Source organism: Acromyrmex echinatior, unplaced genomic scaffold (assembly GCF_024713525.1).
Source record: "Acromyrmex echinatior isolate Ae372 unplaced genomic scaffold, ASM2471352v2 Scaffold26, whole genome shotgun sequence".
Classification (NCBI taxonomy): Eukaryota; Metazoa; Arthropoda; class Insecta; order Hymenoptera; family Formicidae; genus Acromyrmex; species Acromyrmex echinatior.
Window position 1 is genome coordinate 203,797 of NW_028259060.1, and position 25,214 is coordinate 229,010.

Genomic DNA, 25,214 nt, shown 5'->3' on the forward strand with positions numbered 1-25,214 from the left:
TTCTCTCTTTTTAACACAAATAATTCTCTATATAGAATATTTTAAATTCATCAATATCAGTAATATTAAATTGCTTGTTAATTTAATTTGTGACATTAAACTCACTGACTATACTCCAGCTCAGTTTAGAACTGTATTTCAAAATCAACAAATAATCGATGCGCAGTTAAAAATTGTAAAATTCACACAAAAATATTATTACACATTAAAATCTCTCTGCTTTGCGTTGAATATTTTTTAATTGACTTTCGCTTAATATTATTTATAATCTTAGCAAGAAAATTTGGTCAACAATATTAATTGGTAATTCTTTTATACGAATTATTTATTCAAACAATACTTGTACAAGAATATCGATCTTAGCGAAATACCTGAGTACTTGTATCAAACGTCAACTCGAATAGATACAGCGTGTACGTATTGGCGCATCACAGAGGTGTTAAAGGTACGACGTTGATTAAATTTATGTCTCTGTCGGTCATGATAAATGCGATAGTTCGATCTGGTTATAATTTGGGCCCCGAGTAAAAGGAGTACTTAGGAGGTGTACAAACCTTTTAGTACGTGTCACGCTGGTATCTTCTCACCACGATTTACGACGACGATAAAGTAATGTGACGAAAACGAAAAGAATGGAACGGATTTACTTCTCGCGTATTTCTGGCTAATCAATTTAAATACCTCTATGTAACGCTGCTTGATTAATCACCCTTGTAAGACTTTGAATATATTTCTCGTAACTTGCAAGCAAGATATTACGAGAGAATTATTGAGCCGCGCGAGATTGTTGAGATGTCAATTTGCTGTATCATCATTGCTGTGCATATTTTAAAGATAATTACATAACGTACATACTTTATTATATTTTTTACTATACTGCACATTATATTAAATTATGTTAAATTAAATATTAATTAATTAATTTTATGAAACAGCTACAAAGCAAAGATTTATTAGCAATAAACTTATCTTCCTTTACCTTTCGTAATAAATTTGCCGTGCTTTTAACAACAACTAATAAACTTTAGCAATCATTTATTTCTAATGAGAGCGTAATTAATAAGCTGGAATATCATGATGTCGGTTGCAGTAGCTGATACGAAGGCGTATTAGTCATGTCGACGGGAAACACCTCACCCGAAGCGAATTATATTTAACTAACGTGGCAGCCAATGAGGCGAATATAATATTTAGCGGACGGACGCATGAATGGTCATCTATTTATGTAAATAAACGATGCTTCGTGAATGCTGCCCGCGGCATAGCAGTAGGATGTGCGGTCCACTTTCCAGCATCCGCGACGCGATGGCTGTATTCTAGATGGATATCCGTCGCATCGAGAGTACATCCACGGCATGGTAGATCTGCTTTTTCCTTCCCCTTCCGCACTCCCTCCCCTTTTCTTGTTTCCTTTTCATTTTATCCCTTCCACCCTCTCGCGCGAGATTCCGTTACTGTGCGAGTTCGAACTGAGAGAGAGAGAGAGAGAGAGAGAGAGAGAAGGAAAGATGAATACTCGCAACGACTAAAGGAGAGAAGAAAAGAAGAGAAAAGAAAAAAAAAAGAAAGAGTAATAAAAAGAGAAAAAAAAATCGGCGAGGTCTAGAAGCGAGAATTAGGAGGAGGAAGGAATGGAAATGCGCACGCGTGCATTGAAATGAGCTCAGGCAGAAGGAAGAGGAAAGAAACATACTCGTTTCGCATTCTGCAGCGCGCTAGTCAGCGGCTAACTATAAGAGGAGCTAACTATAACCCGAAGTTTCTACCCCGCCGCGGCTATTTCGAGGTTCTCTCGCGTACGTTGTCGCACCGCCAAATCCTGACCCCGTCCCGATCCGAGAGAGATCCGAACGTACGGAGAGCCGATGACTCGCCTGGGACTCGTAGAAAAGTGTGATACCTCGCAAACATGATAATGACATAATAAAACAACGTAAACGCAAATCTGTCCATTACGGCGTAAACGTAGGAACCCGTTAGGAATGTAGTATTAGCGCGTAATTAACCGCATGGTTGACACGACGATTTCGATCTAAGTTAACGCCCGTTAATCTCTGTTAATAATTCACGCACGGGGGGGAACACGAAACACCTCGCATTTAAAGGAAAACAGGCTTTAAGCAGTCCACGTGCGACGATACTGTAAAAACTGTTCGTAATTATCGCAAATTAGAATTACTACAGTGTTATCGGTAATTTAATGGTGCGTTACCGTATGTTATTAGCGAGAATGATGATTTAATGTACAGGTATTCCACATTTTGCAATTGGAACGTTTTGCACCTGAGCGTACAGTTACGTATGATCATGCATCAGGCGATAATATATAATTCTAAGCCGGTTCGTATATCCAGTTTTATACGCGCTATGTTTAATTACGTTTAGTTACGTCGTGGCGATTAAGCGCTCGCTCGGATAACGACAAGAGGTCAATGCACCGAACTGTTTCAATGACGTTCGCCGCTTCGCCTCTCATTGGTTAAATCCTATTATTTATTTATAAGCTAAAGAATTCTGTTAGAGCGAGTGAACAGGATCAACCGACTTTCTTGGCTTCGTATAAAGTTACGCCTTAATGATAACGCAACGAGCACCTTCGCGATGCAACATAAAAAAATGTTAGTGCTTCTCACTCACGTAACAATCGTAATTTATAAATTTTCCCGACAAGGAACACACCAAATCAAGAAAAGTCAAAATGATTTTATTTTGACTTGACGTCATGAAAGTAAAAATGATGATTTTTTTTTTATTACAAAGTTTGACTATTTATTAATGTTAAATATCCAAATAAAGTAATTTTGATTTTTTTTTTATTGACTTTTATGTGTTCCTTGAATTATAGATTATTTACGTATAACAAGCCGGATATTCCAGATTATAATAATAAATGAGACACTCTCTGTATATTAACGTGCCGTACATACTGTAGAAAAGCAGTTGAAACAAATTTAATTATGTGACACTTAAGATAAGAAAATCTGGAATTTCTTAAAAATTTTCTTGCGAAGAAAATCTCAAGGCATAATTGATTCTGGTTAAATTTTACACCTGCGATGTCAGGCGATTTTCAAGCGATTAAAGAGGGCAGCGCGATTAGCATCGAACGAGCGACTGGATTAACCTTGCGCTCTCGTCTCGCTTGAAAACGTAAGCTTTCTCGCTCCGCTCTGCAGCGAAAACAGAATCGAGCACATGCTCGATGCATGTCGAACGAGCGCACGCCGCAGTGATCGCGTGCATCCGGTGGATCAGCGAAGTATCCTTTTCGTGTCTCCTTCGACTCTCGGATCGCGCCTCGTTTAACCTTGCTAGTTTTCTGAACCCGCAGAAAAACTAATTCCGTTTCATCTCTTTAAGATTCGCTGATTCTACGTTAGTCGCAAGCTTGTTGCAGCAATCAATCTGAAACGTTAATAGCACCATTGATAGCTTCAGATTGGCTATTGCAACAAGTTTGAGATTGACTTGCGACTAAGATTACCAGCCGTACTCTTTTGACTTCCTTGACGTCGTAAAATTTTTGATCATTAATTAAAACTTTATAAAATTATATTAATAATTATCGATAAAAATGATGTTTCAGAAATTTTATTTTTAAAACTAAATATACCTACGTTTAATAAAAAAAAAATTATACACTCTAAGAAAATGTCGGAATTTAACATCTCTGGTAAAGATTTAACACCCATGTTGTGTCTATGTAATTCTCACCATGTTAGTGTTAATTTAACACCAACGCAGTGAGAATTATATAGACACTGCATGGTGTTAAGTTCACGTAGCTATTTTTTAGAGTGTACCGTCTCCTTCTAAGATCATCTTTTTTTAAAAAGTGTGTATAATGCCTTTTCTCGTTCAGACATGGTAACTCTTTCCAAGGACGAAATGAAAGTCAAAATAATATCATATTGACTAAATTATGACATAAATTCTGTCAATAATCAGTCTATATGTGTCAAATTGACACTATTTTAACTTGTTCTCCTTAGATTGCAATCTTATATCCCAATTCTTTACTCTTAACAACAGTTTAGTATTGTTATGATGTCATCGCGCAGCTAGTATATTTATAATGCAACTATCATATAATATTTGCTCAACGACAATATTCCAACACACAAAAAGAATAACAAAAAAATCAAAATAGCCTTTTTTTTTTTCTTAACAATTAACAATTCAATAAACAATTATTTATAACAATTATATTATATCAGTTATATTAACATTAATAAATAATTAAATTTTGTAATAAAAAATAATATTTTTTACTTTCACGATGTCAAAATAAAGTCATTTTGATTTTCTCTTGATCCTGTGTGTTCTTTGGGATAATGATACCAATATGGTATCATTACAGATTAACTGTCGCAACAAGTTCGCAATCGACTTGCGACTCGTGTAAAATCAGGGTAATGCAAAACCAGCTTTATCTGCACCGTACGATAAGAGCCCGCGCGATATATTTATACCGAGCGATCGTAAGAATGAGCTTCATCTTGCGTCTTCGCGAAATCGTGAAATCGTGAAATCACTGAGAACCAGCCCGAAAAGATTTTTATCTACGCAATTTTCTTTCGAGCGACGATGTCATTGTCGCGACGTACCGACTGTAACGTTGACTCTCGATTGCAGCGCGATGGCAAATGTTGAGTTCTCTGGTGAGGTGAATTTCACGGAAGATCGCTTCGACGCGAATATTCAATTAAGGAACATCGACTACGTCTGCAAGAGGGGTTGTTTACGACAAAATAATTTATCAATTACGCTTTGTAACTCTCATTTCTGAGGTGTCTCGCATCACGTAGCAGTAGTAGTATGTCCGTTCCGCCTATGCGTACAAACGACCTCTGAATCCCTCCAGACACGTTATTGCACATGCAATACACCTGTTACTCTACGGGTTGCGTAAGTTTCCTCGGTGGCGAGCCCGCGAGTCAAACTGACCGCAAGAATTCCGAATACTTTCACTCAGTTTCAGGCTCTGATGTGGCGCGGCGCGACATGAATGTTGAGAGACGCGAGACGGGTCCGAGAAAGTATCCCAATATGTGCAGCACGATCCGATAACTACAGTACGAGAGCGATCAAGACTGTTGGAGAGGAGTGGAAGAGGAGGAGGTAGATAAAACGAAAGGCGATAAAAATAAAATTCCCGACTTACGCTTTTTTTTTAGTTTAAATCGTTACGTATATGAGTAAACAGATGCATTAATGAAATTTGTATGCATTTGTATTCCGCGTTTTTTTTTATAATGGTTACGATTATGGACAGGTGCGACGTTATATTGTCGCGGAGGCGTTATTGTCCAAGTGTCACGCTTGGAATGACTATAATAGGGAACGAAGGTTGATGAAATCTCGCCGTGGGCCGCCCTATTCTGGTCACTCGGGTGGTCCGAGATGCATTTAGGCAGAGTGAATTCTTCCTACGACAATAGCGATTGCAGAATGGACGGGAGATTTTGTTTAGATTGAGTGACGCACGCGAAAACGATTGCACGTTGATCGTTTGTACGTTTCTAACACTGAACAACTCTAATATCCATTTCTATTCAATATAGATTAATTTTAATCTCGCTTTAACTTACTTTTATTTTTCTCCTAAGAAAGATAAAATAGTAAATTAAACTAAGATCTAAGAGTGACAAAAAAAAATTAATGAAACCAAGATTAAAGTTAAATCCGCATTGATAGAAATGGATGTAAAAATATTTTTATTTCGTTAGATAAACTGTTAATTTATATTAAAAGCTTTTTATGCATTTCTTGACTTCCCCCTTCAATTAAATTAATTAGATCGAAATTTAATGCTAATTAAGCAATAATAAAATTGTTATACCATAGTTTATAACATATATATTTGTATTATAGGTCTCTCGATATAACAACAAATAATAAACAAATAATAAACAAAAAATAATAAATAATTATAATTATAATATATACTATTAGGTGTTGGAATTAATTCGTAGCGTTTTTTAATGAAAGAATGTTATTTATTTCACATGAGCATTAAAAAATACATTAATGAAAGTACTTCCCATCACTTGTAAAACGCTACGAATTAATTCCAACACCTAATAATATATATTAATAATAACTCTAAAAGTTGGATTAATATTCCAAGATACGCTGGTTAGATAGCTGCTTAGAAGAACAAAATAAGCTAATACGTATGCAACACGATTCTACAGTTATATACTGTACGCTATGCAAACCAACTCGATCGTGCTAACTAATTCACTGATATTATCAATTTATGATCGCGCGTGCGTGATTCGGTACAGGCGGGACTATTTCGAGCGGGAACAAAAGCGAAAGCTAATATTTAAAAAGTCAGACACATTATTCATATAATTATTTGGTGTAATCATATCAAAGCTATTCGAAGCGTAAAATGCTGAGCGAGAATTTCTAACACTAACTTCGTAATAGCAAAAGTATCAGATAATTCTCAAAATTAGCAACACGCAATCATAAATTGAATGCATTAGTATTTAAAACACTAGTGATAAAAAAATACCACCTCTAATTAAGACTTTTAATATTGTTTTAACACAGATTGAAGTATTAATAACTTGTTTATATATAGTAATTTCTCATCATTTGAATATCAAAATTCTAAAATAATCCGCCCCTCGAGGCCAACGAGACGATGTGCTCTGCATATCTAGCCTATCATCTCTCAAATCTGCGGAATCTCAATGGATATCTCAGCAGACGCATCTATTTAAAATTGCAAACCGGACCCCGCGCGATGGGATCTGTCGAAAAAGGCATAAAGCGACCAAAATGTGTCGCACAAAAGCTCCTTAAGAAGGTCAACCGGACTCAGAGGTCAAGCGAAGTCAACCGATGCGATTTGGTTTATGGCGCGAGCGCGTATCCCTTCCCTCTCATATTATTGTATTTTCGACGATGATTTACGATAGGAGCGATCGTGCATTTGTGTTTCTCTCAATTTTTTTTTCTTTTATTTGCTCGACAACGTACCGCGCCCGACAGCAATGCAGCGATGCATCGCGGGACGTCATCAGCAACACTCCGGAATTTCCGGAGCTGTCGTTTTCGCGTCATTCAAAAAAAAAAAGGCGATATTTTTTATCGAATGTAAAGCAATAAACAAAATCTAAAGCGTCAGCCAAATCTAAAGCGATAAAATTGTTGTGCTGTTTTAATTTACTGTATGTAAAACAATAAACAATATATCAAACCTGCGTAAAACGACGTATGAATTTTAATTTTCTCTGCTTTTATAGCAGTTATATTCCTGCTATGTATATTTACTCTTTCCACACTACAAAATAAAGATATCTCTGAATGAAATATAGTTTGTTTTATGTTTAAATTCATTTTGCTTTTTTAAACTTTATTTTGTTTTTTTAAAGCCGAGCTTTTCCTACATTTTACTTCCGCGCTCACTTTATTTTATTTTAAAGTTTCTGGTTCATTACCGTGAACATTAATTTGTCTCGCAAAACGTTATTACTTCTATTTGTGCGCTGAATTTGCGGACGCTAATACGTCCGCATTTATGGTATTTAATCATTTTCACTACTCTCGGAATTAAGAAAAGATATACTGCTTATTTATACAATTTCTCTCAACGACATTATCTATACGGAAAGTTTTGCATGAGAACATACATGACGTAATCCGTAAATCGTAAGATTAGAAGTACGCAATGAGGCGTAAGATTGTAAATCTCTCGTCTGTGGAAGAAAGTAATCCTCGTAAAAATCTATAATGAATCCCACACGTAACAGTGACCTATCGTTGCGCTTACTTTCAATGCGCCGAGTTCGATGCACTCAGCTTCGCCCATCTCAATGGATAACGCTGAGTTCACAGAAGGAAAAGAGAAAAAAAAATAAATTGTTGTACAACTGGACGATATTACATAAAAATGGATGAAGCCACCAAGTGTAGTAATTTTAAGTAAATTAAGTTTAAAACGCAAAGTTGCCCAAGTTGCGTATCTCAAATAATTTCTGTAATTCACCATATTTAAGATTATATCTCTTAAATTCGCTTGTGCGTGTTTATATATATTTATATGTATATATATTTATGTGCATTATATAATAATATCGAAAAAAAAACAGATTATATTAAATGCGCCCATATCTTTGTAACATTGTATTTATACCGCATGAATACGATTCGTTTCGTTCAATGATCAGATTGAAGCGGACGATGTAGCATCGATGATATATTAAAACCTAATTTTATTGAGGCTAATGGAAGAACACAAGTTAGCTTAAACGCTTCAAGGATTTCTCGAATCGATTAAAACCGACGAGAAAGATTGCTCCATCGTAATGTAAATCGCGAGTAACGCAATTAAAAACTCGAGAACGCGTCGAGCAGGTTTACAGCGGTTATCGCGACCTAGCGAGTAGCGCATCAGGAGCGCACAGGAGCGGAATGCCTCTGACAGATGGCCACCAGAGATTTCCGCAAGAAAATAACGTTTACAAAAACGTTGACGAGAGATACAGCGTGAATATGGCGCTCGCTTTGGAGGCAGGCAACGGCGATTCCTAGAGAGCGACGGTAATCGTTAATCCTTGCGAAAGCGACTCGTCACGATTTAAGTGGAACCATTCGCTACCTTTGCATATTAAACACGAGATAATGCTTGTACGTCAACTAAGTTATTGCACACGAGTCTATTAAGCTAGCCTTGTCAATGGGGATTAAAGATGAAAAGATAACAAGATTTCACGTCTAATTGGAATTTTTACACAGAGGTACACTGTCATATTTAAATTGCCCTGTGAAATAATCGCAGCGTAAAAATTAACGAACGCGTGTTACATTACACGACGTACGTCGTCGTGCATAATTTCGATACCGAGAATCACGATAATACTTATATTGGAACAAGGAACACTTTGTCGAACAGGGATGTATACACGCGCGCTTCGCTCTAATCTGCTGTAACTTCATCCGTTTCTTTATCCCATTTCAGATTCACATCCGGTAGCAGCTTTTGCATTTAGCAGAAACCGTTTCACGCCAAAATGTGCGATATTGATGATATTGTACTTCATATTATACGTAATAAGTAAAAATACCAAAAAGTATGCGAGGACGATTACTTTGCAACGTAAACTTGTTAAATTACAGTGAATTAATATTACACGTTCTAGGAAGTACGTGTACATGACGTAGTTTGTATGGTCACAAGGATGCACTGAACGTGTGAAATGGCGTTGCGATAGGTATAAAAGCGAATCGACCGCTTTCACGTGCTTTGCAATTTATACGAGTGCTTATAGTTCAGTAAAATGAATGCGTCGCTATCGATCTTTCTATAATTCTACCTTTATTCGCAGTTTAACATAGAACGCTTAAAATGATTTATTAAACATGGATTTGAAGTTTTCCCGAATGTGTAACGCGGTAAAATATGAGAAACATTGCGTTAAGGACACTTTTAGATGACTCTGAAAAACACAAAGACAACTAGGCAAAAGTATTTCATGGAAATAAATCTCACAAGTTAAAGAACAAAAGCTCCATTCTTAACTATTGGTGAAATTTAGAACAACGAACATGAACTTTGATGCGCCTTTGGTCAATTGCTTTAATCAACTCTTGTGAAATAAATCTTTCTAGATGAAGAAGAAGAGCGGCAATTTACTTTGAAAATATGTAACTTTGCTTTCAAATTTACTTGACAAATACAACCAACTTTTAAATCAATTTAATATCTCCACCTAATTTAATACACAATATTTTTAAAATATAATTTTTTAATAATTGTTTAAAAAATACAAGGAAATGTATTTATCTAACTGTCGAGATGTGTGTAATTCTATTCTCTTTGCATTTCTCTTTGCGCTTCTCGAAGAGGCGTGAAGATACACGATCGTGCCCGTCTTATTGCAGACGTTATTACCAATTAACCATTATTGTCTGTCGCATATCGCCACTGCTAACGCAGCCGTAGATGTTTCACAATCATGTTCGAGATTGCAAGTGCGAGAACATTGAAATTATAATAATTCCATTGCAATAAAATATTTCACTCCAGAGTCATTATTTCCATAAAGGCATTGCGGTAGACGCAATAAATTGCGACATTCCACAATAACGTGAAAATTGAAAATTCGCCAGTCGTTAATTCATAATTATTTTGTTGTACCGAATTTCAGCATTATTAAGACAATGTATAAATGTAAATGTTACGGCACAATACTTTCTTTAATCTGAGATTTATATTATTTACATACAGTTGATGTGCTCTCTAAATTTATTGGAGTAAAATCTTCAAAAGAGTGAAAATCTGCCACTTATTCAAGAATGTAAATCTTTACTATTTTTAAATAATGATAGTATTTTAATTCTTTTGGTGTGAGATTTCATTCCAAGAAATTAAGAGTGACATTAATATTTACACACTCGAAATGTTATAAATCTAATTGTTATAAATCTAATCCATTGCAGAATGATAGAAACTTTGTTAAAGAGAAAAGCATTCTATAACTACAGAGAGTTATAGAATGCTTCTGTTTTCTGAAAACATGTTCAGAAACTATAATTGTTGACAACCGATTCGATTACTCGAAACTGTTGATACAAACACCCTAGCGATAACATTGTATTGTTCTAACAATATTTGTCGATATTATCGATTTTTACATGCATTATTTGTAGTAAATAACAGCCATATCATTAAGAATAAATTAAAAATATTGTATTACATGCGTATTATATTTTTATATAGAAATCTAATACTAGCTAAAATCTAGCAATATTAAAAGACTGTAATTAGTTACATATTTTAAATATTAAAAGCACTGTTATTTAAGACTTTTAGTATCAAACAAGTAATTTATTACTGCCTTTCAGTAATAAATTGACCAATATTAAATTGGTCAGTATTAGATTTCTGTAAGGGAATATCGCAGTAATGGTTCATCATGTCTAGAGTAACAGAAGGGGGTTGTAGAATTGCATTAATTCGCAATTGTCGCTGATTAAGCGCCACGTTTAAATAATCAAAAAATAGATATAAAATAGATATAAAAATGATATTAATGAATAGTGAAATTAATTAATATAGTACATAATACCCCTTTTATTTCATGGAAGTGTCATGTGATCGTTGTCGGATACACTTACTTCTGCTGGACGCGAAGAAGACAGTGGTGAACCGACGTCTTCCGGTCGCTATACAAAATTCCTATGGTGCAGCGTGAAAAAACACCCCCACAGCTGCGGTACTGACGGTACGTTCCTCTCGGAAAGGCACAGGTGTCATCGCACTGTCACGGCGCACGCAATTCACGATTGCCGCATAGGATACCGCGGCATGTCTCTCTCTCTCTCTCTCTCTCTCTCTCTCTCTCTCTCTCTCTCTCTCCCCTCTCTCTCTCTTTCTCTCTCTTTCTCTCGTTTTTTTCCTCCTTATATCTTTCTTCTTGTTGTACGTGACGTATCGGTAATCGCGACTCGAGAAACAATCGGAAATTTCGGGGAGTGGATGGAACGTGAACCTCGATCGATGTCCGTGCGCAGACTGCCCGCACCATCGTCGTCGGTTGCCTCGCGTTCATACTACGGTCCCTCGTTGCGTCTTTCTCCCGCGCATGTTTCCGCTCTTTCGTTCTTTCCCCCACCGCATGCTCCCATCTCCCGTCCCGTTCACACATGCACGAATTTCCCTTTAAAATTAATTAATTACGTAATAATTATATTTTTTATTAAAGTGTAAAATTTAACAAGAGAAGTATAAGTTAATGTACAGTATAAAATAATATGCAATAATAGAAGAAATGTACCTCAAAAGGTGAAGCATATCAGCATAATGTTGTCTTGAAGTCTAAGTCTATAATAATTACAAGAACAGTAATTACAGATAACAATTACAAAAACAAAATTACAGATAATAACACATTGTATGAAAATAAAATCATGTATCTATATATTTCATGCATATACATTAAATAAATAAATTCGACATTACAGAATAAAGGAAAACAGAAAAAAAATTGTAATGAAAAAGTGATATTATTTATCGCTAAGAATTTTTTAATGTTAAGTGTGATAAATTTTACCGAACTTTTTATGCTATCGATAATACTATATTTTATTGCCATATGGTAAGAAAAAATATTCAAGAAGATTTAGGAGTAATTCATTTTGATATTGTCATGTGGCAATAGTGCAGAGATTATCGTGGGTTAATTGCATTAAAACATAATAGTTATCGCACAGCTAACAATAATTTAAACTTCTTCACATACCTTTTAAGCCAATGACACCTACAGGTTTTTCGTAGGATGTCACTTCTTTCATCATTTTCTTTTCTCCGGTATTCAGTTCACCATTCTCTCCATAAATATCATCATATTAAGTAGCAACATTCATATAATTATTATTTAACAACACTACTTATCATTTCTCTTATATAATCTCACAAAAATTTTAATATACACATAAGTTTTGCATTAATTTTGTAAATTTGTGATAATTACATTTAATTTTGTAAAAAAATTTTGTAAAAAAAAATTTAATATTTCTATCGTTTATATTAATATTTCTATCGTTTATATATAAAATATTTTTATTGTAATAAAATAAATTAATTATGTATTGTACTCATACATTAAACATTGTTTAATTAATAACATATTATACGTCACTAGTTTATGCACTGAGAAACAGTCTGTTTAATAATCATAATGTTCAAAATAATTCGAAATTCGCCAAAATTTTTGGCGAGATTAAATTCATTATTATTATTGATACGTTTGAAATCATTAATAAATTCATGTAAAAGTAATGAATTCACATAAATCATTTTGTTAGCACTTGTATCTTTATATTTCTGAAAATTATTATTAATAAATGAGTCGAAAGTAACATAATTAATAATAGTAAAACGATTTCACAATCAAGAAATTTATTTAAACTATACAACAATATATTTTGTTCCACTCAGTTGGAAGTCTAAATCCGCCGAAGCTCGTTGTCGGATATGACGAGACATCATTAAGATTCCGTACGTCGGTTTCAAAACCAACTGACATTTGTTCTTTGTAAGTGTGAGATAGAAGAAGGGCACCACACCCATGGTTGGTGTTTTCCTCGTGTAGACATGGCAACTGATAAACTTTTTGTTCGCCATCTGCATTCGAGAATAAGTATTCTTTAACGCGTCATTATTCGCACTATTTTAGCGTTCATATAATAGCTTTCAGAATAATTAACACAAGAATAAACGAACGCTGATAATAGATTTAGAAATAGAGTAATAATTAGTGTAATACGATGCAGTTTCCTGTTCAGCAATAGAAGGATTGCATAAATGATTGTTGAGAGATTCATTTATTAGTAATTGTACGTTTCATCATAAGATATATATTGCACTATAATAAATTAAATCGCGCTGTAAATGCTTACAAGATTTCGGCCTTTATAGAAATTAATAAATTTAATAAAAAACTAAAGTTCTATTATTTTTTATTACTTCTAAGAATTTTAAAGCAAACTGTGCTTACGATAAAAATAGAACAAAATAATTTCAGAAATAATCAAAAAAACTGACAGCCATGGAAAAACAATTCCGTAATTAATGCAAAAACAAATGTATCGAATTAAGAACAAATAGTCGGTGAAATTATGAAGGGTGCATTATATCGGCTGCATCGCAATTACGTTTATTCGAGAATGATGAGCATTGCGTTTCGTCTTTGGAAGCGGTCGCGACTGAGGATCGAAAAGCCTCTCCGCTATTCTATATGAGAATCTTAGCTCGTTTAAGATAAGTAACTGCCACGCAAAAACTGGACATTCCGCTGGTATTTGTCCTTTTTTCATTCCACCCGTATATTTTCTTCTTCTAACTTTTCATCGCTTCGTTCGAAGAGTGATGACAGGAGTCTCCACTAGATGCAATAAATATATAATGTGTATAATCCCGATGCAATCATCTAAATTCTAAAAATATATATGTCAAACTACATATTCAAAAAGCTATTAAGAGATTTAATTATCGCATTGCAAATGCACGCAAAGTGCAACTCAAAATGCAAGAAGATACCCGAGAAAAAATATTAAATAATGGACATATTATATATATATATATATATATATATATATATAATTATATATAAAATATGTCAATTTTGTGTATAATTTTATATAATTATATATAATTTAATTATATAAATACATATAATTATATATGAAACATTTTTTTCTCGGATATAATAATTGAGGTAAAATGAACACTTTGAATCCGAGTTTTGAACTTAAAAATATTTAAAATTTAAGCTTTTGGTTAAGCAAACTAAAAGGAATTTATTAGTCCTATAAATTCGAATATCTTCTAAATCTTTAAGAAATAAAGAAATTAGATATTTTTTTAATTTAAATATATCGCGTTGCTCTAATATTTCGGAATTCTGAAATATGTATAAATGTACTGTAATAAAAAATTATAATATTAAAAAAATTATGCTAATCACAATTTTTTTATCTCTAATTAAAGTTACAATAATTATTGAATCAATTTTTACTAATCTTGTCATTATAAAAAAACATTTAAAAAATTGTATTCCAATTTTGAACATACATTTTTATATTTATATATGAAGTATTTAAAATTAAAGAAAAACTTTGGCGGTTATATATATATATATATATATATATATATATATATATATATATATATAAATTTAAAGAAAAAATGTATAAAATCATATGTGAGACAATCGCAAAGAGTGCATTCTAAGTTACTCATGAAGTGCATAATATCACTTTACCCTTCTTTATTATTCGATGAACAATAAAGATAAGCGATGTATCATCCTTGTTTAATATTTTATGCGTATGGCATAGAAAAATTGTGGACAAAAATTGGCCAATTTTGACTAACATAACTTTGCAAAAAATTATCGTAGGATAACATTATTTTTTTAATTAATGTTTAAAGTCTACTTTAAGACGATATGACCAGATTTTAAGTTTGATGCACTTCTGCTACTGTTAACTCTCAAGATATGAGAGTGTGTTTTTCATATTAAAAATTGCAAAGTTTGACGGAATATACGGACTTTGTAAAATTTAAAAAAAATATATTATTTGCAGCAGAAAAAAGTTCGAACTTTAATTTAAAAAAAAAACCAAGTTGCTGAGATATTTTTTCGCAAAGTTATAGTATTTCAAAGTTATTCTCGTATTTTTTTACACATACTATCGATATTACCTGCATTACCGGATATGTACCACGACGTTGTTGGATGGATTTTGCACATCGTGTTTTTGCATGTAAATTTCAGTAACGCGTATTGCCTCCGCATTGCTCAATTACTGCTTGCATTCGATTTCTCATATTAATGATCTTAATTTCTTCCTGCGGAATGTCATTCCAGATTTGTATAGAGCTTGTGATAAATCTCTGAGATTGATACATACACACACACACACACGCGCGCGCGCGCACGCGCGCACGCGCCACGCACACACACACACACATATATATAATGATTTTTGTCTCTTGCAGTTTTTCTATAAAGTTGATAATATTTGAGTTAAAAATTATTCAAGACCAATATTTAGCGATTTTTAGTAATTAATATCTCGTTAATTATTGTGAAAATTGCAAAATAGTAGAGAATTTTTCGATTCAATTTAGTCCTGCTCTACCTGCTCAGGATGGATAATGTCGTAATTTAAGCTACCCTATATATATATATTGCGTGCGTGCATGCATGCATGCGTGTGTGTACAGGATGTAACTGAAATAACGCCCACTAATTATATACTATATATATTATATATATATATTATATATATATATACTACATATATAGTATTACGTTTGCACATATTACGTTTATACATATATGGTAGAGCAAGAATATTAGTTGCTCATAGGGGCAAGTTAGGCAAATGCAAATATCTAAACCAAATGCAAATATCTAACCAAAATGTATACAGATACGTCTATGTGTGAGGTAGCACAAAATAAAGATTACTGCGCTTAATACAATAATCTATGTCCGTAATCTATATCAAACACGTGCGCATTTTTGTTTTCGTACATCAAAGTAAAATTATTAGATGAGTATTCTTTTTGATCTACATAGTAATTAAACCAATTAATAATAATCAAATGTGTCTTTTGGATATAAGTTATTATCGTTTTTTTTTTTAATTTTAATGTTCAATTTATTATTTTTTCAGTTATAAAAAAGTATTTCAGTCACCGATATAGGGCTTGTTGGGCCAGTATCTAACCTTATAAATTCAGCTGCTTAAATGAAATTTGTCTTTCGATGTTTTTTATTCTATGTTAACGATTAAATATATATTTTACGTTTAATTATTATTATAAAGAGTAAAGATTTTTCTAATTTTGTTAATTAAAGCAATTAAAAAGAAAGAATATTACAAATTATTATATTTAAGATGAAAATAATAAAAGTTTGATTAATATACATATGTATAATCCTTTCATGTTTTTAATATTATATATATTATAATAATAATTATAAGTTCATTAAACGATTATCTTCATGGCTGAACTTATTCTTCAAGGATGCTCAACATGCTCCATAGATGGAGCATATTGATCCAATTTGCATCCTTGTAATTAACGTAATTTTTGTCTTATTTACAAGATATATTAAGGATTTATAAATACTTAATTATTGAGCCAAATAAACATGCAATGTTTTAAAACACTTATTATCTATCATAATTATGTGAAGATTTATAATACTTTAAAAACAAAGTGTCACAACTATTTCGCTCTACTCTATATATAAATGAATGCCAGTATAAATCCAAACAAAAAGTACTTTCCTACATTTGAATAAAAAAAATTTTTAATTAATTTCCCTGGGCAAATTTTTGTCTTTACAAGAAAATGCCTCGAAAACTCGGAGGTAATTAAAGAATGTTGACATTATCGACAATTGATATAAATTTGTGATTATTAACATAATAAATATGTGACTAATACATTGTTATATTCATGATTTTTTGTTATATAAATGGTCTATTCGCAAGTATGCATACTTATAATGCTATAATATCTTATATATTGTCACAAAATTACAATTTTTTTCTTCATTTATCATCTCTATTTATTTCAAACTTGGATAATAGATAAACTTGGATAACATGAAAATTATAATTTAAAATAAAAATGAAGTATTTAAGCGAAGAACACAGACTCTTGCATAATACATGAGACATAAAAAAATGAACCAATCGAAATCCTTTATTTCCTTTCTTTCCATGAAATAAAGGACTCTAATTGGTTGATTTTCTTATGCTTCATGTTTTATACGTTATACAAGTCTGTGCGTGCAAGAGTCTCCCCATCTTACAGAGATTTCGCAAAGTGTCACGTGATCGATATATTTCTCTGATTGGCTAGAGTAATTCATAGTAGCTGCCATATTGAATTTACTGTCAATTTACTATCAATATACTCAACACTTGACTCCTGTCGACTGCTGTGGAATGAGATTAGTAAACTCATTTTTCAATGTTTTGTGAATATTTATCTATTATTTCATGCTTTACATTGAATGTTGCATAATTTATGTACAGAATTTACATCCATCATCACCATGCCAACGAATTACGCCACATATGTCTCTCTACTTTTTCTTTTTTTTTCACATCTTATTTCCCGCCCCCCCCCCCCCCCAACTCTTTTCTCGTCAGAAAAAGAAAGCTATACGGTACCCTAAAGCTCTATATTAATAAAATAGCGCATTTCTTTTGTCTGAGTCGAAATGCCGACAGCCTTCCTGTTGGTTATTTCGACTGCCATCTTGGACATAGTTATCTGTAGTCCAATAGTTTAGTATTATTGGTACATGGTAAGGTTAGTTGAATCCAATATGGCGGACTAATGCGCTACTTTAGTAAAGGTCTAAGCACAAGAATTACCGTAACACTTAAGTTGTAGACTAAATGCGTAAGTAACGCACAAGTTTTGGCGTATGATGAACAATTTATTGCCGTCTCTTGGAGACACGGCAATAAGTTATACGTCATACGTGAAAGCTTGCGCATTACTTACATCTACAATTTAAGTCTAAGTAAATGACTCTAAGGCTTCGTCTATTCAAGTCAATTGACGCTTGTCGGATGTTGTTAGTCGTAAAAGATGGGACCTGACCAATTCAAACGACGCCCAGCAATTGACATCGACAGTCGACATCGACAGTCGACATCGACATCCGACACAAAAAATGAAGGTTATGCGCATGCACACAACATATGACAACGTTTTCCGATTGATTATAAATCAGACCTGATATAGATATGGTAGAAGAATATAAAGTATTTCGTTGCGCATAATGCCGGAAAAGTATTGGGTCATCTAAAAACCGCGGATACTTTTTAGATGACCCAATATTCTTCTACCATGGATATAGAGCTTTACGGCACCTAGGCCGGTATTCATAATCAGATCTTATATTCAAGACTGTCCTAAGTACGGTCTTAAGAAGTCACGAACTAATCAGAAGGCTGCATTAGCGTCTTAAGACATTACTTAAGATGGTCTTGAAATAAGACTTGACTATGAATACCGGCCCTATTGTCTGTCCTTTTTTACCTAGTCTTCATGTTTCAAACTTCACGCTCGGTCTATTCTTATTATATCTATTTTAAATATATGTATATTTAAAATTTATGAAATATAATAAAAACTTTAAATAAAATGTAGAAATAAATAAAATAATATTATTGCAGATGAATTTCATTTTTTTTTGTAATTGTAAATGGCAGTAAATATTTCATAAAATACAATAATTATTAAATGAAATATGTAATTTACTTCGTAATTACATATACATTAATTCATGAAACTTTTGACTTGTAGATAGAATTATATACATTGCAATTACATAATATTAATTATTATTAAATATACTGGATAACAGAAAACTCGATCTAAAAGTATTTACTCCATAATATAATAAGTGTAAACAATTTAAGGTATATTTACGAAATATTAAATGTAACAACAAAAAACGGAATAGAAATTTAATAAATAAAATAATTAATAACAATTAAACTTACATAATAATTAAGGCAGGAAAAATGGAAAATATAAATTTTACTATATTTTAACTATAAATTACGGAAAGAGATAATTTTAATAAATTAATAAAATAAATAGTAAACAAGCAACCCTATCTAATAGGTAAAGAAAAGGAATTTAATATATAAATAAACTATAATGATAATTAAATCTATCAAATTAGAATTTGCAATTATTTTTAATTGTTTATCAGTTTATTTATTTATAAAAATAATAATAAAATGACAATATAAACTTTAAATATAAATTTTATTGGATATATATTTTGCCTTTTTTCCTGATTTTTGAAAGCTAAACAAAACCAGAACAATTGTTTCTGCACAACTATCCTAGTTCAACCAGACGTATGCAATGGATGCCATATTGCTTGTCAAATGGGTCACGCGCTGATTGGCTCAGAAATTGAACGAGTGCGCAACATTGAGAATGCTACATCTTGCTTTTTACACTATGCTTCTGACTGCAAATTTTCTCCCCAATTTTATATAAAATCTTTGTAAGTGATACATATTATTAATCTTGGAAATATATACCTTCCTCTATTATATGTACATATATACATGAAATAAAACTACGAATTTTTACATTTCAGTTATGTGAACAGGATTGCTCACATTTTGTGCATATTATAAAATGCCTACCACATGCAGTGCTCCAAGATGCACGAATTCTAATAAAGACGGATATTGCTGCACAATGTTTGCCCAAGATCCTAAATTGAAACAAAAATGGATTGATGCTGCCGGAATTCCTGATTGGAAACCTTCAAAATCAGCTGTACTATGTGAGGTTGGTACCGAAGAATGCATACAAATGTTTTATACTATAACTTCTGTAAACAACCAACAAAAATATCAATGTTATAATTTCTCATTCAATATCAATTAAATTCAATATAATACGAGTCTATGTAATGGTTACATAATTGCATAAAAAATTATAATATATTAATGTTACGTTAATGATAGTTGGTGGGATATATACTTTTCTTTAATGTGTATCTCTTATTTTTTAGGTTCATTTTCATTCATCAGAATTATTTCGCGTTGGTAGCAAAAAACTTATAAGGAAAGGTGCCATACCAAGTTTGTTTTGCAAATGTCAACAACCTATGAAAAGGAAATCTCTTGCAGAAATTCAACCAGAACAGCAATATAATGAATCAATTGAATTTCTTCCTCACAAAAAAACAGAATTAAGGAGTGACCATTCATATGTTGCTGTAGAAAATTCTGAGAAACAAGAAAAAAAGAGATGTAATAGAGAACAGTATGTAATTGATGAATTGCAAGAACATAATTATTTTTCTCTTTCAAAAAAAAGAAAATCTATTGAGTCACGTAAGAAGTATGTCCATACTACACATTGTGTTATAATGAAAAAACCTATTAATATAAATACATTGGAGACATATCAATAACCTGAAGAGAAAAATTACAAATCAAATTCTAATCTAGACATACATATATCATCAGAATGTATTGAAAAAAAATATTGACGGAGAGTTTATCTAGTCCAGAAAAATATGAAATACTAAAAGAAAAATTAAAAATAGATGAAAAAGAAAGAGATACCTTAAAAAGTAGAGTTAATGACTTAGGAAAAAATATCGAAAAAAATATACTGAAATAATCAATATAATTTTTAATAAAGATCAACAAAGAGCAATTGTAAATGATATCACAAGAAGTTCCAAGTGGTCAGATGAAACAATCAAAAAAGGATTAAATTTGTGGATCACGCATGGTTATAATCATATAATTAAACCTGTTGCTCCATTTCCTTCATTAAGAACTCTAAGAAAGATACTGCATATTAAATTTGAACCTCGAATATTTGAAGATGTTTTTAAATATCTGGAGTTATAATGGTTCCTTATATTCCATCTACATGGAAAATCATCTGTGGACTAGTATTTGATGAAATGACGATTAAAGAGCAAATCGATTTTGATACAAGTACAGGGGCATATATTAGAAATGTGACAATACAAATAAATACTGGCAATACAAATAAATTAGTATGTAAAGTTTTACTTTTTCAAATGTTTGGGGTTAGTTTTCATATTGGAAGCAGTATGTAGCTTATCACACTTTATTCCATCTTATTTAGTAAATGATGCACTTAAAGAGATTATTTTAGAAATACTCCAAAAATGCTCGTGTAGATTTGGAAGTAATTGTTTTGGTTTGTGATATGAGAAATATAGAGGATTACTCACAAAATTAGAATTTAAAACTACCAACACAGATATGACGTACACATCCTTGCGATCTAGAAATCATGTTGCAGTTGATTCTAGATCCTGTTCATGTTTTTAAAAATTTAAGAGAAATGGCTAAATGGAAAATCAATTTATTTTACTTACTACAAGATGTTGTAGAACTCTAGAATTTATCTAGTAATATTGTCGATATGGATCACATTGAATGTGACTTATATGACCCATAGGTTAGATTCATATCAGTCAAAATTGCATGGAGATAAAATTTGTGCCTGAATTAAACAAAACAATATTAAGACCAAACCATTTTGGTAAAATAAAAGTCACAAATTCAACTAGAGTTATAAATTATTCCACTATATCTGCATTAACATTTCTAATCTAAAAAAGTGATGGACTTCCACAAATGGAAACAGCCTGGTTTATCAGATTGATTAGGGAATGGTTTGACGTAATAATCATGAGAAATCTTCGTTATACTTTAAATTTTCACAACCTTCAAAAATATAATGATATAATAGAACTTCTAAAATTATATCATATTTTCAAAAGTTCAAACGAAAATTGGATGTGGTTCATAAAAACCACCTCAGATCCATGTAATATTTTTCTCTCTAGTAATATTTACCACGGAATCAATGATTCAGCTACAAGATCGTCTTTTCAGCAAGAAAATTTCTTTTCTTTTTTCCAGGACGAGCAAGTCAAGATAGTTTGAAAAGTGATTTTTGAAACGTAGAGTATGTCCCAAGCTAACAGCTCTTCAGTTCAAATACAGACTAAGGCCGTGGTCAAAGTCTCGCTACAAATGCTTTGAAGCATTTGATGGACCAATAAAAAAAAAGAATTTTACAAATTGACTAATATAAAAACGCTTTAAAGCATTTATAGCATCATGATATAGCACTGATCATACCCTAAGACATATATAGCAGGAAATCGCGCAATACCTACCTCTAGTTATACATATGAACCTTCTCTTTTGAATGCATTTCTAACTAAATTAAAAGAACAAACTGTAGAAACACATTACGATTTCTCTAAATTAAATGATTGCGAGCCTATGTCAAAGACTATACAACAAATATTTTATAGAATGTGTAGATATATTGTTTTCAAATTGAGGAATTTCATCAAATGTGAAGATTTTTTATTATCTAAATTGCAAGATAATTCCAAGATAATTCTAATTTGACGTTTACACTATCCTTTTTATCTGCCTTTATAGTTATTTCAAATTATACTCCTGGAGCTCAAATAAGAATTAATAAAGAAATGTTTGATATTCTTGAAGAGAGAGAAAGAATTGTGGAAAAATCAAATCCAAATTATTTCTCTTAGACAAATCCCTGAATGACAGTTTAATATCTTATCTTCATACTGCTTTGAAATATCTCTCTTTAAGCATTTGTCATTATATTAGAGATAAATTAATATCTCGATTTATGTCAATGCGTGTAAAACAATTATTGGTAACTGTGAGTGCTATAAAAAATATGAACAAGAATATATCATCAACTTTTGGAAGTAAAATGATGGAAACAAAAATACTAGCTGATAGGTTCAAACAAAAAAATTATGCACGAAAGTACTGAATTGAAGATAAAGTTATTTTTTAGATTAAAGCAAAACTTATTTTGTAGGTATTATAGTTATTTTATAATATCATTTTTATCTATATGTTAAACTTATGTTATTACTGATAGTCATTTTATGTGATTGAATTATCATTTTTCTTTTCTTATTATAGTATGATAAATGTTATCTAATACGTACATTTTTAAAATTTACGTTGAATAAATATCTTACTTTTCTTAATTAATGACTTATATTTATATTTTTCATGACTTTTATAATTAATCTGTTATTTTAATGAGAAATAATGAGTGTCTATGAAAGGGCAATGAGCTTAGCACGCGATGACAGTGCAACTAAATTTTTAATTTTATAATACAATATAAAATACTCCAAACATTTCGGCTCTCACAGAAATCATTCTCAGTGAACAAAAAACTTACACTAAAATAATTTTAGACTTCATTAATTGATACGCTGTTTATCTTCAAACTTTTCTTCAGATAAATGTTACTAACATCTTATACTATCGGTTACAAGATCTGCGAAATGAAAAGTCTAAAAAGAAATAAAAATCGGAATAACAGTTTCCTAGGTAGTTTTTCACATTAAATCTAAATTAGAATTGTCCCATTACTTCAGGATTTCAAGATTTCTGATCTAAAGTTGCAAAAAATGCTTTTTTTAAGCTATATTCGAGTTTCTGCAATATTTAGAATATATCTAGCTTTCAACATTAACACTAATTTTACAATATATGGCAGTCAAAAAAATAGAGATATATTGGGTCATCTAAAAAGTATCCGCGATGTGGTGTTGACCATCAACACCATCTAGTGACAAAAAACCGCGGATACTTTTTAGATGACCCAATATTTCTTTATTCATTAGCAAAAAATTGAATCAAAAGTCTCCAAATTCTAAACCTTTAATGTCTAAACTCCTGAACCATAAACGCTTAAACCACCAACCCTTAAACTCTAAAATCTTTAAGTTTGAAAAAAATGTTTAAAGAGTGATCATTCTGTCGTAAAAACATTGCCCGCAGTGCAGCTCAATTTTCTGCCAATGAATAAGAAATATCCTCATTTCTTGATTGCAATATATTTATCTATATCATTTAATAAGATTGGAAATAAGACCGTTTATGTTAAACATTACTTTAAATACAAAGCGCCTACTACGAGATATTATGGTCTGAATTAATTAAGTTAAGATGTTGAATTATTTTATATTCATTTAAATAAATTAATTTCAGAAATGATAAAAAAAAAGTTTGTATGGATATACCCTTATTCTTGAAGAGAAATTCAGAAAATTCCTTGATTCGATAATAAAGAGCTCCGCACAATAAAAGAAACAGGAAACAGAGAATATGAATTTCAACCTATCAGAAATCATGTATTGTGGAATACACAGTTTTTGATAGGTTGAAATTCTTATTCTCTGTTCTCTTTTCCCTATTCCTTTTATTGTGCGGAGCCTCTTAAGGTAAAATCACACGGTGCGGAAAACGACTGCGGAATAGAGAATGCGTCATAGAAGCAACCGAATCAGTGTTCTTCTGCATTATTCCGAATAGCGCTAATTGATTGTTTCCGCAGCTCTTTTCCGCACCGTGTGATTTCACCCTTACTAGTTAGTACATGTATCAAGTGCATGATGTAAACTAAGCAAATGTTAAACAAGGATAAGATGATCTGAGATACCCGAATGATGTTTCCGAAATTTTACATGAGATGACGCACTTCTGACGTAAAATACATTTTGGCGCATCTCATTGAAGTTCCACTGAACGAACAAGAAGCAGCAAATAATTCGAAGCCGAGAAAGTCTGCAATATTTGAAAAAAATGTGAAAATTGAATACATTTATAATAAGTACATATAATGAGTACATTTTTATTAAGATTTGAAGTGATGGAGATATTCTAAATAATTACCTGAACTGATAGTTGTCTAAATTGTAACTGCATTAAGGCCGGAATCAGACTATGCATTGAAGATTGAGATTAAAGATTAAAGATTGAAATTTCACCAATGAGGACAAAGAAGTTTTTGTTCTGATTGGTCAAACTTCAATTTTTCAATCTTCAATTTCATTTTTCAATGCATAGTCTGATTCCAGCCTAACAATTGTCATATAATCACAAGTTTTTTAAGTTTTTCATATTAACTTTTGAGCTGAGCAAATAAAAGACACATATTTGAGGTTAAACTTTGATACATATATGTTGCCGTTTTCCTTTTCATGTACAGCAAATTCAACGGAAGCAATTATGAAAAATTGGCATCACATGACATTTTTTGCTGCCACAGCGTGCTG

General features: G+C 31.8%; 3 protein-coding genes and 1 pseudogene across 4 annotated transcripts in view; 2 read left to right on the forward strand and 2 right to left on the reverse strand.

Moving 5' to 3' along the window:
* The window catches only part of LOC105152344 (PDZ domain-containing protein 2), a 32,099-nt gene extending 20,366 nt beyond the window's left edge, over positions 1–11,733 (reverse strand). Inside the window, exon 1 of the mRNA XM_011066561.2 lies at positions 11,137–11,733. The gene's annotated coding sequence lies outside the window, so the exon portion shown is untranslated. The remainder of the gene's footprint in view (positions 1–11,136) is intronic.
* Positions 11,734–12,336: 603 nt separating this feature from the next.
* On the reverse strand, positions 12,337–24,844 carry LOC105152343 (uncharacterized). 2 transcript variants are annotated; one of them, XM_087416504.1, is made up of 4 exons: positions 24,599–24,844; positions 15,227–15,373; positions 13,675–13,904; positions 12,337–13,144 (listed from the first exon to the last, which is right to left on the reverse strand). In XM_087416504.1, exons 3-4 carry the CDS (start codon positions 13,834–13,836, stop codon positions 12,929–12,931), a joined length of 378 nt encoding a protein of 125 aa, XP_087272630.1. In that variant the 5' UTR covers positions 13,837–13,904; positions 15,227–15,373; positions 24,599–24,844; the 3' UTR covers positions 12,337–12,928. The 2 variants fall into 2 exon arrangements, with proteins under 2 accessions (XP_087272630.1, XP_087272631.1); XM_087416505.1 differs by lacking the exon at positions 13,675–13,904.
* LOC105152342 (uncharacterized) lies at positions 17,894–20,642 on the forward strand. Its single transcript, XM_011066560.2, has 4 exons — positions 17,894–18,239; positions 19,424–19,586; positions 19,683–19,879; positions 20,106–20,642. Exons 3-4 carry the CDS (start codon positions 19,724–19,726, stop codon positions 20,508–20,510), a joined length of 561 nt encoding a protein of 186 aa, XP_011064862.1. The 5' UTR covers positions 17,894–18,239; positions 19,424–19,586; positions 19,683–19,723; the 3' UTR covers positions 20,511–20,642.
* On the forward strand, positions 20,511–24,163 carry LOC147906488 (uncharacterized; annotated as a pseudogene).
* Positions 24,845–25,214: the final 370 nt, after the last annotated feature.